This window comes from Ranitomeya imitator, chromosome 5 (assembly GCF_032444005.1).
Source record: "Ranitomeya imitator isolate aRanImi1 chromosome 5, aRanImi1.pri, whole genome shotgun sequence".
NCBI classification, from domain to species: domain Eukaryota; kingdom Metazoa; phylum Chordata; class Amphibia; order Anura; family Dendrobatidae; genus Ranitomeya; species Ranitomeya imitator.
The window spans coordinates 248301067-248316376 of record NC_091286.1 but is presented as its reverse complement, the minus strand read 5'-3'; the positions used below and the strand labels follow the sequence as shown (position 1 = coordinate 248316376).

Here is a 15310-nt window from a genome sequence, read left to right as displayed (position 1 = left end):
GCAGGAAAGTTATAATTATCTTGACTTGCTGAGCAGGGTCTCCAGAGGAGCGAGATTTCAAAGAAAGAAACAACTTGCAATTGTTCCTAAAATTCAGAAAACGAGATCTATCTCCAGAAAAAAACTCTGGGACAGGAATTCTAGGTTCAGACATAGGAGCATGTACAACAAAATCCTGTATATTTTGAACCTTAGTGGCAAGATTATTCAGGCTGGAAGCCAAACTCTGGACGTCCATGATAAACAGCTGGGATCAGAGCCATTCAAAGATTAAGAGGAGGAGGAAGTATGTTGTGAATTCTGTGGCTGAGTTCACTTCTGTGGTCACAAGTGGTATTGCAGTCTCTGGGCTTCCTCCCTCAGGTGTTTTGGGGAGCTCGTTGGCTGCCTTGCTATTTAGCTCCACCTGAGTCTGTCTTCCTTGCTCCTTGTCAATGTTCCAGTGTTGGATCTGAGCTACTGCATCTTTCCTTGGGCCTGCTGCTCTGCTAGATAAGTGCTTCTAGTTTGTTTTCTGTTTTTTTCTGTCCAGCTTGCTATTGTCTTTTGCTGGAAGCTCTGAGAAGCAGAGGGGTGCACCGCCGTGCTGTTAGTTCGGCACGGTGGGTCTTTTTGCCCCTTTGCGTGGTTTTCGTTTTAGGGTTTTTTGTAGACTGCATAGTTCTCTTTGCTATCCTCGCTCTGTCTAGAATATCGGGCCTCACTTTGCTGAATCTATTTCATTCCTACGTTTGTCTTTTCATCTTGCTAACAGTCATTATATGTGGGGGGCTGCCTATTCCTTTGGGGTATTTCTCTGAGGTAAGTCAGGCTTGTATTTCTATCTTCAGGCTAGTCAGCTCCTCAGGCAGTGCCGAGTTGCATAGGTAGTTGTTAGGCGCAATCCACTGCTGCTTATAGTTGTGTGAGGATAGATCAGGTACTGCAGTCTACAGAGATTCCACGTCTCAGAGCTCGTCCTATTGTTTTTGGTTATTGCCAGATCTCTGTATGTGCGCTGATTACTGCACGCTGTGTTGCCTGATTGCCAGCCATAACAGAAGTAGCCAGGCTGCAATAAGGCTAGGCAGCAAACTCTGAGGGGGGAAAAAAAAAAAAAATAACTTCCTCAGACTACTTATCCTCCTACTTCAGCCAATACAATTAACACTTTGTGGGCCGGTTATACTGTCATGATCCCAATGGCAGGGGATCACTAAAGGACAAGCACAGATACAAACAAGCTCTAGGGCGATGGAACCTAAGCTGACCGCGACCCTGAACCTAACACACAAATAAAAGTAGCCGGGGAACGTGCCTACGATGATCCTAGACGTCTCGCTCCAGCCGAAGATCTAACTTCCCCTATTAGAAGAAACACAGACCTCTCTTGCCTCCAGAGAAATCCCCCACAGAAATAGCAGCCCCCCACATATAATGACGGTGAAATGAGAGGAAAGCACATACGCAGTATGAAAACAGTTTCAGCAAAATGAGGCCCGCTAAAGCTAGATAGCAGAGGATACAAAAGTGAACTGCGCGGTCAGCGAAAAACCCTTCAAAAAACCATCCTGAAATTACTTGAACTCATGTGCCAACTCATGGTACATGAGGAGCAATTTCAGCCCACTAGAGCAACCAGCAGCAAGAATAACATATCAGCAGGCTGGACTAAAAACCAAATAAAGCAAAACACCAAAACAGGAAAATCCAAACTTAGCTTGACCAGAAGGTTCTAGGAGCAGGGAGCAGAGGTAACAAGACACACTGGATACATTGATAACCGGCGAGGAACTGCCAGCAAAGCCAGGTTAAATAGGAAACTCCCATATGCTGATGGAACAGGTGGAACCCAGAAACCCAGGAAAGACAAGTCACCCAGTACCATCAGTAACCACCAGAGGGAGCCCAAAAACAGAACTCACAACAGGAGTCATTTTCTGCAATGCGCGTCTTACCGTCTTCCGGACGTGGGTGTCATCAGCCAAACCTGGGGTTGGGGCGCTCGCCTTGCCCTGGATGGCGGTTGCCAGAAGCTGCATCTGCTGCTGATGCTCCTGCTGGCTCTGCTGCATCTGCTGCCGTTGCTCCTGCTGGTTTTGCTGCATCTGCTGCCGTTGCTCCTGCTGGCTCTGTTGTATCTGCTGCATCAACAGCCTGTTGGTCTCTTGCTGCCTTTGCTCCTGCTGGACCAAGTGTTTCAGCAAGTCCTCCATTTTCTCCGGCAATGCTTGCTGGCTTGCAACAGCCTTAACCCAGGACATTCAAAAATAAACTCACGTCTCCGCTGTGAACGCTGCCCGCATTCTCCACCAATTGTAGGGGTTCCACTCACTCAGCTGCGAGGGCTGACACTCAGGAGACGTGTTCCTTTAAAGTTCACTGGGTTTATTGCTTCATAAACCATGTGGCAAAACAACAGAAAACAAGATAGCCTTTGGTTCAGGCAAAGAAAAACAAGTGTCCAGTTCCTCCGGCTCAGTCCTGAAGCCGTAACACACCCAGGAGGGTTTCACCTCCACACATATCTGCTGTGTAAAGCATTAGCCAGTCTTAAATAGAGCTAACCACACCCAGTAACCCATCACATGATTAGCCATGTGGTCTGACATTACCACAGGTCCTGAAACATATATATTTACATGGTTATGTGCAAGACAGAAATACCCCTGGGCTACCATACAGTAACAAGGCACTTATGTGGCGCATACCTCCCATCGACTACACACCCTTTAGCCATGCTACAACGGGTACTTGAGTCTAAGGAAGTGGTGGCCTGACGGTGTCGGAGGCCTACTGCTACAGGCAACACGCATGAAGGAGACCCAACCAGGAGTCTACACATTTTCAAAAATTATTGGCAGACAATACCAAAGTGGCATCAATTTCACCACAGTAGAAATAGTATAATTGGGACCGACATGTCTTCCACTACAGCTAACCCAGCAGATGTAGACCAACCATGATTGTTCACATTTCTAAAAATCTGTATTAATAGCAGGCACAGAATTCACACTAAATATATTACAGAGTGCAGTTACGTGACATTAATGCATCACACAAAAAAAATGCAATATCACCTAGTCTATACAGTCTGCGATTGGGGTGCAAAAGTCCTTGGAGATCCATCACTTGTTCATCTTTATGAAAGTTAAGCGGTCTACGCTGTCAGGGGACAGCCAGCTGCGCTTATCTGTTAGGACACCACTAGCACTGCTGAAGACACGTTCTGAGAAAACGCGGGCTGCTGGGCATGATAAAACCTCCAAGGTATGTACGGCGAGCTCAGGACACTCATCCATTTTGGAAGACCAAAATGTGAAAGGGTCCAAACCCTCCCTGATGGTATTGATATTCAGTTCTAGATACTACTGCAACATCCTCTCCATTCATTCACCACATGTAAGACTTGGATTCTGTTGTGCTGGCGCACAAGCTGGTCTAAAAAATATGTCAAAGGACTCACAGAAATTGCTTCTTCCACTTACACCACTGCTGCTGCTGATGATAATGTTTTGGGGCTGACAAATTGATGTGCCGAAGGTTGGAAGCCTAGAGCTGCTACATGAACTGTGTGCTTCACTGCTGTCTTGGGGAAAAACTCTCTAGGTTGTGTAAAAGCGGGTATCGATACTCCAGCATTTGCGGGTCCCTTTCCAGGGTGGAAAGCATGTGGCAAAATTTTGTTTTATAACGTGGATCCAACATAGTGGCAAACCAGTAGTCAGCAGTATTCCTAGTCGTAATTATACGGGGATCATGTTGCTGATAGTGCAACAAGAACGCATTCATATGTTAGGCTCCTACCATGAGGTCCAAACCCATGCTGTGTTGGTGGCTGGGTAACAATGAGGCTTGTTTCTTCCGTCCCCTCTCACCAACCACGAACAACAGAGAGGGGAGGATTATCCTCTTCATCCGACAGTTACTCGCCCATAACCTCTTCTTCCTCCATTTGTACCTTGGATACTGCACCTTCAATAACAGTTTGTCTGTTATCACCAACCCCCCTTGATCGCAGTAATAATCCTTCCTTGGCACCCGCCTGTGTGACGACTGTCTGGAACTTAGAGACAATGTTATCCCTTCCGCATACTCCTCTGCTTCCTCTTCTTCTTCTGGGACCACCATCTCCTCCCGCAGGCTATTCAAAGTCTGCTCCAGCATATAGATGACCAGAATGCTGATGATGGCATCGTCAGCGCTAACCATATTAGTAGCCATTTCAAAATTGTGCAGAAGGGTTCAGAGGTCCTTAATCTGTGGCCACTCTGTAAACGTAATATACGCCACATCTGGCCTAGGCTATACGACATGACATACTGCATCAAGGCTTGTTGCTGCCCCAGTCGCCGTAACATGTGCAGAGTGGAATTCCACTGTGTCGGCACATCGCATATTAACCTGTTAACTGTCATGAACAAAGAAGTCTGTATTGATGCAATTTGATGACCTGAGGGCTGCAAACAGTGGAAATGAGCACACAGCTTACATGCTTTTTGTAGCAGCTCTTCCAGGCCAGTATAGTGGTGGAGAAAACGCTGTACCACCAGGTTGAGGACATGAGCCATGCAAGGCATGGCCACCACCAGGTTCGCACCATTATCGGACATGGTCTTCCCTGAATGCAGGTTAAGCAGAAACAGCCATTGATCAAACTTAGCCTGGAGAGCTGTCCACAACTCTTCAGCTGTATGACTTTGATCTTCAAGGGATATCAATTTTAAGGCTGCCTTCACACTAGCAGTATTTGGTCAGTATTTTACATCAGTATTTGTAAGCCAAAACCAGGAGTGGAACAATTAGAGGAAAAGTATAACAGAAACATATGCACCACTTCTGCATTTATCACCCACTCCTGGTTTTGGCTGAGAAAAACTGATGTAAAATACTGACCAAATACTGCTAGTGTGATGGCAGCCTAACTCTGCCTGATTGCGTTGATGGTGGTGGGGATTCTCTCTGAAATGTTGGAACGCGTGTCTTATTAAGGCAATGGTTGAGGGCGCAGGTGGAGGACCTAGAGGAGATGGAGGAGGAGGCAGAAGCAGTGGAGGAAGTCTTAAATGTACAGGTTTTTCCTGCAAGCCTTGAAGATTCCAAAACTTGTGAAGCAGCGCCTGGCCCACAGCCACCAGAGTCACCCGGTGACCAGTCAGCAAGATGTAATGCCCTTCGTCATGCTTACTCATCCCAGTGTCTGTGGTGAAATGCACCCTGGCAAACATAAATTTAGTCAAGGAATGGGCGATGTTCTCTGCGACATGCTGGTGTAGTGCAGGCACAGCTTTCTTAGAAAAGTAATGGCGTCTGGGCATTTGGTACTGTGGGACTGCGATGGCATCAGCTTTCGGAAACCATCTATATCTACCAGGCGGACAGATTGGAGATGGTGAAATTCAACCTCTTAGCTTTGTCATGCGTAGGAGGAAACAATTCCAAACCAAACTTTGCTAAAAAAAAAAAAAAAATGTAGCAATTTTCCATTACTCGAAGCATCTCCATTTTTCTTGATCTGGGGTTAGATGAGGGCTTACTTTTTGCATGCCGAACTGACGTTTTTAAAGATACCATTTTTGTGCAGATATTTTCTTTTGATCGCCCGTTATTGCATTTTCATGCAATGTTGTGGCGAACAAAAAAAATGTAATTCTGTTGTTTTGCCTTTTTTTCTCGCTACGCCGTTTAGCGATCAGGTTAATCCCTTTTTGTATTGATAGATCGGGCGATTCTGAATGTGACAATACCAAATATGTGCAGGTTTAATATTGTTTAATTGTTTTATTTTGAATGGGGCGAAAAAGGGGGATATCTAAACTTTTATTTTTTTTATTTTTTTCATATTTTTAAAAACATTTTTTTTTCATTTTGGCAGGCTTCAATAGCCTTCAGGGAAGGCTAGAAGCTGCCATAACTCAATCACCTCTGCTACATAGAGGCAATGTTCAGATCGCCTCTATGTAGTAGAATTACAGAATTGCTATTAGCGCCGACTATAGGGTGGCGCTCACAGCAATCTGGCATCAACAACCATAGAGGTCTCAGGGAGACCTCTGGTTGTCATGCAGACATGCCAATGACCCCCGATCATGTGACGGGGGTCACCAGTTTGCACATTTCTGGCAGGATGCGCTTGTTAAATGCCGCTGTCAGAGTTTGACAGCAGCATTTAACTAGTTAATAGGCATGGACGGATCGCAATTCCGCCCGTTAATATTGTGGGCACATGTCAGCTGTTCAAAACAGCTAACATATCTCGGCTTTGATGCTGGCTCACCGCCGAAGCCCGCATCAAGCAGGGGTTCTACTATCGGATGAACCATTCCGTCCGATGGCAGAAAGGGGTTAAAGTCAGGTCCCTGAGGGTGTGTTTCCACGGTCAGGAAATGCAGCGTCCAGATGCTGCATCATAGTGGAGGGGATTTCATGAAATCCCGTCTCCACTATGCATTAAAACAGGCATGTGGCAGACCCGCGTAAACGGACATGCAGCGCCTCTTTTCAGAATGCAGCATGTCTGTTTACAATGCGGCGACGCTCTGTCGCTGCACCGTATATTTCCCATAGATAATCATTAGATGCAGTAAAATCACATCTAATGATTAGTCACATGCATAGTAACTGCGTAAAGGCAGTTTACTATGGATGTCTCCTAATTTAAATAAGCTCTTACCTGTCCCGCCCCTGGAAGTCCTGCGTCCACTGCAGTTATCGTGGTAAACTAAATTCTCACGATAACATGGCTTACCGCGAGAACTGCCGTGCACGTGACTGGGGGTTATCTGCGGTCACTAGTCTGGTTCTCATGGTCAGCTGTTTGTGAGAAAGTGTAGGTGACCGCTGGAAAGTTATCTCCGGCAGTCATCTACATGCTTTGCTATGTCTGGATGTCAGGCATCCAGATGTAGCAGAGCTGGACTCGTCGTGGGACACTCGTTATTAGGGACTACGTCAGACTCAGGGAGTATGCTGTTGGTTTATTATTTTTCTTTTTTTCAGGAGACGAGGGCATTGCATGGATTGAGCGTACAGTAAAAATATTGTCAAAACTGTGTGGTGTTTTTTTTCATTAAAATACTTTATTCTGCATGTGTGTTTTATTAACTCTTTCACAAGTATAGGATTAGTAATTGTAGGTATCTTATTGACGCCTCTCCATTACTAAGCCGGCTTAATGTCACCTTACAAAGGTGACATTAACCCCTCATTACCCCATATCCCACCGCTACTCGAGAGTGGGAAGAAAGAGGCTAAGCACTGGAATTGGCGCATCTTACAGATGCACCATTTCCGGGGCGGCTGGTATTTGTAGCCGTGGGGGGGTCAATATCCATGGCCCCTCTCTAGGCTATGAATATCAGCCCACAGCTGTCTGCGTAGCCTTTCTGGCTATAAATTATAGGGGGATCCAGCTGCGGGATGATATTCATAGCCTGGGAAGATCCATGGGTATAAACCCCTTCCCAGGCTACAAACATCAGGCCCCCAGTCGTTGGCTTTCCCACTCTAGCACAGAAAATTGTGCGGTAGCCCATGCCATTTTTTTTTTCACTTTTTTTAAATTAAACAGATATTGCTTTTAAGGCCAGGGTAACACTTGCGAGAAAATCACACGAGTCTCTCACCTCAATACCCGACACTGCTGCCGCCACTCGGACCGGAGCATTCAGCTACATAGAAATACATGCAGCCGCACGCTCCGGTCCCGCGTACCGGCGGCAGTGCCGGGTATTGAGGTGAGAGACTCGTGTGAGTTTCTCGCATGTGTGATCCCGGCCGAACTCTTTATTAACATTTTATTATGTTTATTACTAAACATCGGGTTTGGTATTATCTATCTATTATCTATCTATTATCTATCATCTATTATCTATCTATTGTATCTATTATCTATCGACCTATCTGCTATCTATCGATGCATATATCTATAAATATATCTATCTATAGAAAGATATATCTATAGATAGCTAGATAGATATATCGATAGATAGATAATAGATACAATAGCTAGATAATAGATAGATACAATAGATAGATACAATAGATAGATACGATAAATAATAGATAGATAGATCGTTCGATCTATCTATCTATAGCTCTATCTATCTATCTGTGTGTCTAAACATTATTTTTCAATGGAGTATGTAAATGAAGAGGTTGGACAAGAAATGACATCACAATTCTTTTTTTTGTATAACTTTATTGAGCTTACAAAAACACACACAGTTCCGCATAAAAAAACGCATGAAAAATGCATCTTAATGCATGTAAAAACGCATGAACAACGCAGGTGACCTGCCAGTGACCTCAGGTGCAGATTTGGTGCAGATTTTACCTGCGGCTGCGACAAATCCTGAGCAAATCCTGATGCAATCCTGTCCGTGGAAACATACCATTACTGTATGACAATAGGAACAGAAGAATTTTTTTGGTGCCTCCAGATCAGGCCTCTGTGACACAAAAGATGCTATAAAGTATTTTAACATCAGGTCCCCCTATTGTGTGCACTATGTGCATGAGCTCTGCAGAAAGCTTAATTTCAACCCAACAAAATAAACACAGACCGTAGGTTTACCACCGAAATACAGACCACAGAATAAATCCCTGAAAGTAATACAAACCCCAGGAGAAATACAATCTCCAGAACATTAAAATCTCCAGACTGTGACCTAAATAGAGCCCTCAGAAGAAACCTTGTTACATATATAAACTTGCCAGATCAGACTCTGGGAAATTTGCTTGATCTTCCAAAGGTCTGAAGGATTTTGCCCATTTTACAGAAATTTCCTGGTTATTCTGGGAGAGAACTCAAATATGATTAGCAATTTACATTCAAAATGATCCATAATACAAAATTATCCTAAATATTCCAAATTTGATCTAAAACCGTTTCAACTGTCTCAAACATTTTGTACAAAAGTGTTGGCGTTTTTTACACTAGTGCTGACCAGTGGTTCTAGCTTCAGAGGAAAATACATGGTCAGGCACGGCCAACAAATTCATTATAATTTACACTAACGGTAGACATCTACTCCAGACTTGAGCAAATTTCTTACAGTGGCGCAGGATTCTTAATGAATTTGACGTATCTTACTCCACTGTATAGTTAATTAAAACTGATGTGCAAAACAGCAGTTTTGAGGAATGGGGGCCATACTGTTTATGTGAGTGATAGCGTCATCTCGTTGTGTAAGCTTTAGTTCTCAGGAAGAATACAATTTGAAAACCGACAGGATATTGTTCCAGCCTCTTTTATTCATTTATTAACCAACAATAATCTTTTTATAACCTATTTGGAAGGCTAAGCGCATATCTGATGGTGAAAAGAGCAGGCAGGAACATTTTTCATTTTATTTTTTTTCTATTTCTGCCTTTCATTCATAACATGCAGTTTGATGACTGATTATTGTGTACATAATAGAAAAGTGACATACCTAGTGGAGAGGAGTCAATAGTCGCTTCTAGTGTTGTCAGCTACATTTTGAAAAAGAGTTATTGCCACAATCGCACTATTTCTCGCATAGCCCAGTAAATGCATACTTATAGTTAATATACAAACTAAGTCCAACATGTTTATTTCTTGTGTGACGGGGTGTACGCCAGAGCAAGGAGGGACAACAGGCCGAGGGATGATTCAACAGCTTTATTATCAAGAACGCTGGAACAACACATGCAGGTAGATCTACAGAGTCCACAATTAGTCGAACAGAACAGATTCGGGGGCACCTCCCGATAATCCTTCTGCCAGCTAACAAAGCAATAGTCCGCACGAGTCCAAGGGATCCCAAAAGAATCCCACGAACTTCAAGATATGTCCTCTGCTCAAGTCTCGCTCCGTTTGCTTCCGCAGTCATAGATGGACGTGGGGTCTTGCCTCAGCTAAGAATCCCCACTCCTTCTCCTTCAAGGGTCAACTCACATCTGATCTCAAAAATAAGAATGGATGGTCTGAGCTCCTGGGATCAGCCCATGAAGGGGGTAGGGGTCACACCTTCTTTTCAATGGTTGGGTCCACCAGAAGATTCTAGACTGGTCGGCTCCGCTTAGTCTATCCACTATGTGCATTTGACTAGCCACCTGATGTGAGGAAGAATGGCTATTCCTTCACCAGTGGTGTTGACAAAGCTTAATTACATTATAGCTCAGGGCTGCAAGTATTGGGGGAAGTAGACATATTGTTACAGGTGAACTCCCAGCACAAGAAAATACATAAATTACAGTTAATAGAAACCAGAGAACATTTACATACATCAAATGGCATATTATTCAAATACAGGACAGGGCAAAAGTACATATCATGACAATCCCTTCCCCTCCCAATTTGTGTATTACTAGGGACCTCTACAGGTCGCTGGTTAAGTACACACAGGCAGAGCGTAACTTACATGTGGCTTCATGCAGTCACAAATTGGCATTGTAGCTCTCCCACATCATTGCCCAGGAAAACATCTGCAGGCAGACCACCCGTCACCCCAACCACACATCGCCTGACCCCAAAACCAAAGTTCAGATCCACAGTGGCTGTGGGAATAGTCCTCCATTTTCCACCAGCCAGTTCAATGACAATCCCAGGTCCTCTATGGATTGCCTTATGCCCAGCCAGCCCATGGAGGAGTCGTCCTCAAACCCCTACAGCACCTTCAAGTGGGAGCTGGCCTCCAGGTTCCCTTACCCCTCGCCGAAGAGGACACCTTGGATGGAGTGAGATCCAGCACAGATGCTATCAATGTGGGCAGCCGGGGCATCTGCAATCCTCCTGCCCAGCTGTTCAAATGAAGATTGATTCTGTACCCAGTCATATTATTAATTATGTACAGCCAAGTGCCATGGAGGAAGATGTGTCACCACTATGTGAGGACTGGCCTAGTGCCTCACCCACCCATGTTGCTCCACTAGGAGTTTATGGTGTGCGACCCGCAGCTATGACGACTTCTGCTCATCGAGGTAAGCACTTGCAGGAGGTCGTGCTGGATGGACAGAGACTTATTGGATTTTGTGACTCAGGGGCATTCTTCACACTGGCTGATCCCCGAGTGGTTCAGCCAGTTTGTGACAGGGTGTACGGCAGAGCAAGGAGGGACAACAGGCCGAGGGATGATTCAACAGATTTATTATCAAGAACGCTGGAACAACACATGCAGGTAGATCTACAGAGTCCACAATTAGTCCAACAGAACAGATTCGGGGGCACCTCCCGGTAATCTTTCTGCCAGCTAGCAAAGCAATAGTCCGCACGAGTCCAAGGGATCCCAAAACAATCCCACGAACGACGAGATATGTCCTCAGCTCAAGTCTCGCTCCGTTTGCTTCCGCAGTCACAGATGGACGTGGGGTCTTGCCTCAGCTAAGAATCCCCACTCCTTCTCCTTCAAGGGTCAACTCACATCTGATCTCAAAAATAAGAATGGATGGTCTGAGCTCCTGGGATCAGCCCATGAAGGGGGTAGGGGTCACACCTTCTATTCAATGGTTGGGTCCACCAGAAGATTCTAGACTGGTCGGCTCCGCTTTGTCTATCCACTATGTGCATTTGACTAGCCACCTGATGTGAGGAAGAATGGCTATTCCTTCACTAGTGGTGTTGACAAAGATTAATTACATTATAGCTCAGGGCTGCAAGTATTGGGGGAAGGAGACATATTGTTACAGGTGAACTCCCAGTACAAGAAAATACATAAATTACAGCTAATAGAAACCAGAGAACCTTTACATACATCAAATGGCATATTATTCAAATACAGGACAGGGCAAAAGTACATATCATGACAATCGTACCTTTGTGTCTTTTTACATCTCTATCTGCCCCACTGTGCATTCAGTGTTACATAGCTGTATGAGCGATCCTATTCTTATCTGCTATGCTACAGTTCTGAGCAGCACTTGCTTCACCTTAGTGCTGCTGACCCCTCCATCCTCTTCTGTGTGCTCCTGACGTCTCTGAGTTATCATCAAGCTCAGGGGCGTACATAGAAATCATGGGGCCCCATAGCAAAAGTCTGAATGGGGCCCCCCAAAAAAATCACTGCCGGACCCAGCTCACCATCTTGCGTCTCCACACAGCCTCAGCTCCTCCACCTCCAACAGCTGGTAGCCACCCTCACATGTGCAACTACTTCCGGCCGGGCCCAGCATACACTGCTCTCTCTGGCTGGAAAGCTACGTCAGCCAGGAGATATGGCTTCCTTATTCAAATCCAGCCAGAGAGTTCAGCCGGGAGCAGTGCAGGACGAGAAAGGAGGAGTTAGGAGGTGGCAGGTATAGAGTGAAAGTGGCGCGCACAAAAGGCACGTGTCACGGCACAACCCAGGGGCGGACACTGACAGCTTAGGGCTCCTGGGCAAGAATGTGTCTGGGCCCCCTCCTTTTATGGCGACAAAGCTATGTATATATAAATATATACACTGCTAAAAAAAATAAATGGAACACTTAAACAACAGAATATAGCTCCAAGTAAATCAAACTTCTGTGAAATCAAACTGTCCACTTAGGAAGCAACACTGTTTGACAATCTGTTTCACATGCTGTTGTGCAAATGGAATAGACAACAGATGGAAATTATTGGCAATTATCAAGACACTCAATGATGGAGTGGTTCTGCAGGTGAGGACCACAGACCACATCTCAGTACCAATACTTTCTGGCTGATGTTTTGGTCACTTTTGAATGTCGGTTGCGCTTTCACACTCATGGTAGCATGAGACGGACTCTGCAACCCACACAAATGGCTCAGGTATTGTATCTCATCCAGGAAGGTACATCAATGTGACCTGTGGCAAGAAGGTTTGCTGTGTCTGTCAGCGTAGTGTCCAGAGGCTGGAGGCGCTACCAAGAGACAGGCCAGTACACCAGGAGATGTGGAGGAGGCCGTAGGAGGGCAAAAACCCAGCAGCAGGACCGCTACCTCAGCCTTTTTGCAAGGAGGAACAGGAGGAGCATTGCCAGAGCCCTGCAAAATGACCTCCAGCAGGCTACAAATGTGCATGTTTCTGCACGAACAGTTAGAAACAGACTCCATGAGGATGGTCTGAGTGCTTGATGTCCACAGGTGGAGGTTGTACTCACAGCCCAACACCGTGCAGGACACTTGGCATTTGCCACAGAACACCAGGATTGGAAAACTCGCCACTGGCGCCCTGTGCTCTTCACAGATGAAAGCAGGTTCACACTGAGCACATGTGACAGACGTGACAGAGTCTGTAGACTCCATGGAGAGTGATCTACTGCCTGCAACATCCTTCAGCATGACCGGTTTGGAAGTGGGTCAGTAATGGTGTGGGGTGGCATAAGCTATCATTTCATCAATGAAACATCATAGTCAATGTGAATCCAAGTTGTAGTAAAGCATGACATGCGAAGTTTCTTCTTCAGTACAGGTATTTCTAAGCTCACTTAACCGACCTGTGAAGTCCTGATATCAAATTTCAAATGTAATGGTTTATTAGGTTTTAACAGAGAGGCCTTGTTAAAACTGTCGGCACAAATATAATGGCTCATTGTCTGCAACCTCTGTTTTACTAAGGTACAATAGTCCATTTGCTAAGTGAAACAATGGCAATATGAATCAAAATGAATGACGAAACTTGCTGGCATTAGTCCCAAATTCATCTGGTATGTTTCCCTGCAGGTCATATGTTGCATACCCTTAGAATAAATCACAGGTCAGTGTGCCTGGTTGCAACATATGCTACTCATATACAGTTATGATCGAAAGTGTTGGCACCCCTGAAATTGTTACAGATAATGAAGTATTTCTGCCCCCAAATTATAGCAATTACAGATATTTTGCTATGTACATTTTTATTTAATATTATACAAATATACATAATATTTGGTTGCACACCCCTGGGAATCAATAACTGCAATCAATTGCTTCCTGTTTTTCAAGAACAATTTCAAGGGTGCCAACACAGTCGTCCATGACTGTATTAGAGGATTATTCTCTATCTAGCCTATTATATTAGGCTACTTCATTGTATGCCACCAGATAAATTGTATTCCACTTGAGTCCATTTATAAACTATAGACTGCAGATTTATATATTTTATACGGTGCAGCTTTCAGACTGTAAAGACCTTAAGAAAGGAAAATACACAGATTGGATATTTGGACATTCTAACACCATAGTATGTTTCTGGAAAAATGACTATCATTTACAGCTTATCATATGCATAAGGTGACTTACCTTAGCTGTATGTTGTGCACAAATTTATTCACCACGGCATCCATTTGAAGTACAAAAGTCTGTTTAGTTCAAGTCAAGAGAGGAAACATTTGTACAAAATCATCTTTGTATCCATTGGGGCTATTGACTGTTTACTTTCTAGCAGAGGTAGTCATGTAATGATATGTCTTCTTTCTCTCCGATCTTGACTTCTAGTGTCAGACGTCTAAAAGTATCCGAGCAACCAGAAAGCAATTTTAACATTCTGCTGCAGATACTCATTAACAAAAGTTTACCTTTGCTCTGATCTTTGCTCAGCAGATCAATATAATTGCAGCATTACTCTACAAAATGCTAGTTGAAAATGAAAAGTAACATTTCTATGGTGAGTGCAAGAAATGTAATTTCACCCAGGCATTATATTCGGGGATCTTGTTGGAGATTTTGCATTGGGGCCCGAAAGGATCAAGTTGCGCCACTCCTTATTTGTTACCTATATCCACGTAACTGGCTTACTAGTTAATTTATGTACACATCTGTAAAAAATAAGTTAATGACTTACTTGGCTGCTGTTAATTTATTGCTAAACTTTGATTTATAGTGTCATGTATTATTTTATGTGTTTATTTGTATAGCCACCATATGTGGGACTCTACGATTCTTATATAATCCTGATAATGAAATACTGAATTTGTAAAGTTTAGAGACATACTCATATACCGATATTCCTTAGATAGAATCATTTGAAAAGGGTGGGAATTTTCTTTCCTGCACATCCCTGGTTAAATATGCACAACACTGTTGTTGGGAAGGAAGAAAACTGTCTCTAAATTGCAGTTTACATGAAATAAAAGCTATATACATGATGTCTAGGGTGATCATACACTCTTCAATAGCATGGACTATGCTTCCTCAAAGAAAGGGAGAAAACTGGTACAAAACCAGGCAACACAGCTGTGTAGCTTTTCCTCAGACTGCTTAAGTCAGGAAAGTGACCTTTATTTTTCCCTCCCATCTGTCTATACGTGTAACATACAGTCTTGTTGCTACAACAGCATATGTTGGTTCCAAGCATAGCAGAAAAAATTCTCGCCATAATGCCCAGGTGTGAACTCTTCCTGGGGCCTGTTGGAGTAGACATCACAACTTTTACACTGCTGGATCTCCAAG

At 44.2% G+C, this 15310-nt stretch overlaps 1 protein-coding gene across 1 annotated transcript in view; it reads right to left on the bottom strand.

Moving 5' to 3' along the window:
- Nucleotides 1-14569, bottom strand: part of ARHGAP18 (Rho GTPase activating protein 18) — a 259642-nt gene extending 245073 nt beyond the window's left edge. Inside the window, exon 1 of the mRNA XM_069726051.1 lies at nt 14162-14569. Within this exon, the coding sequence (XP_069582152.1) occupies nt 14162-14205 (44 nt within the window). The 5' untranslated portion in view covers nt 14206-14569. The remainder of the gene's footprint in view (nt 1-14161) is intronic.
- Nucleotides 14570-15310: the final 741 nt, after the last annotated feature.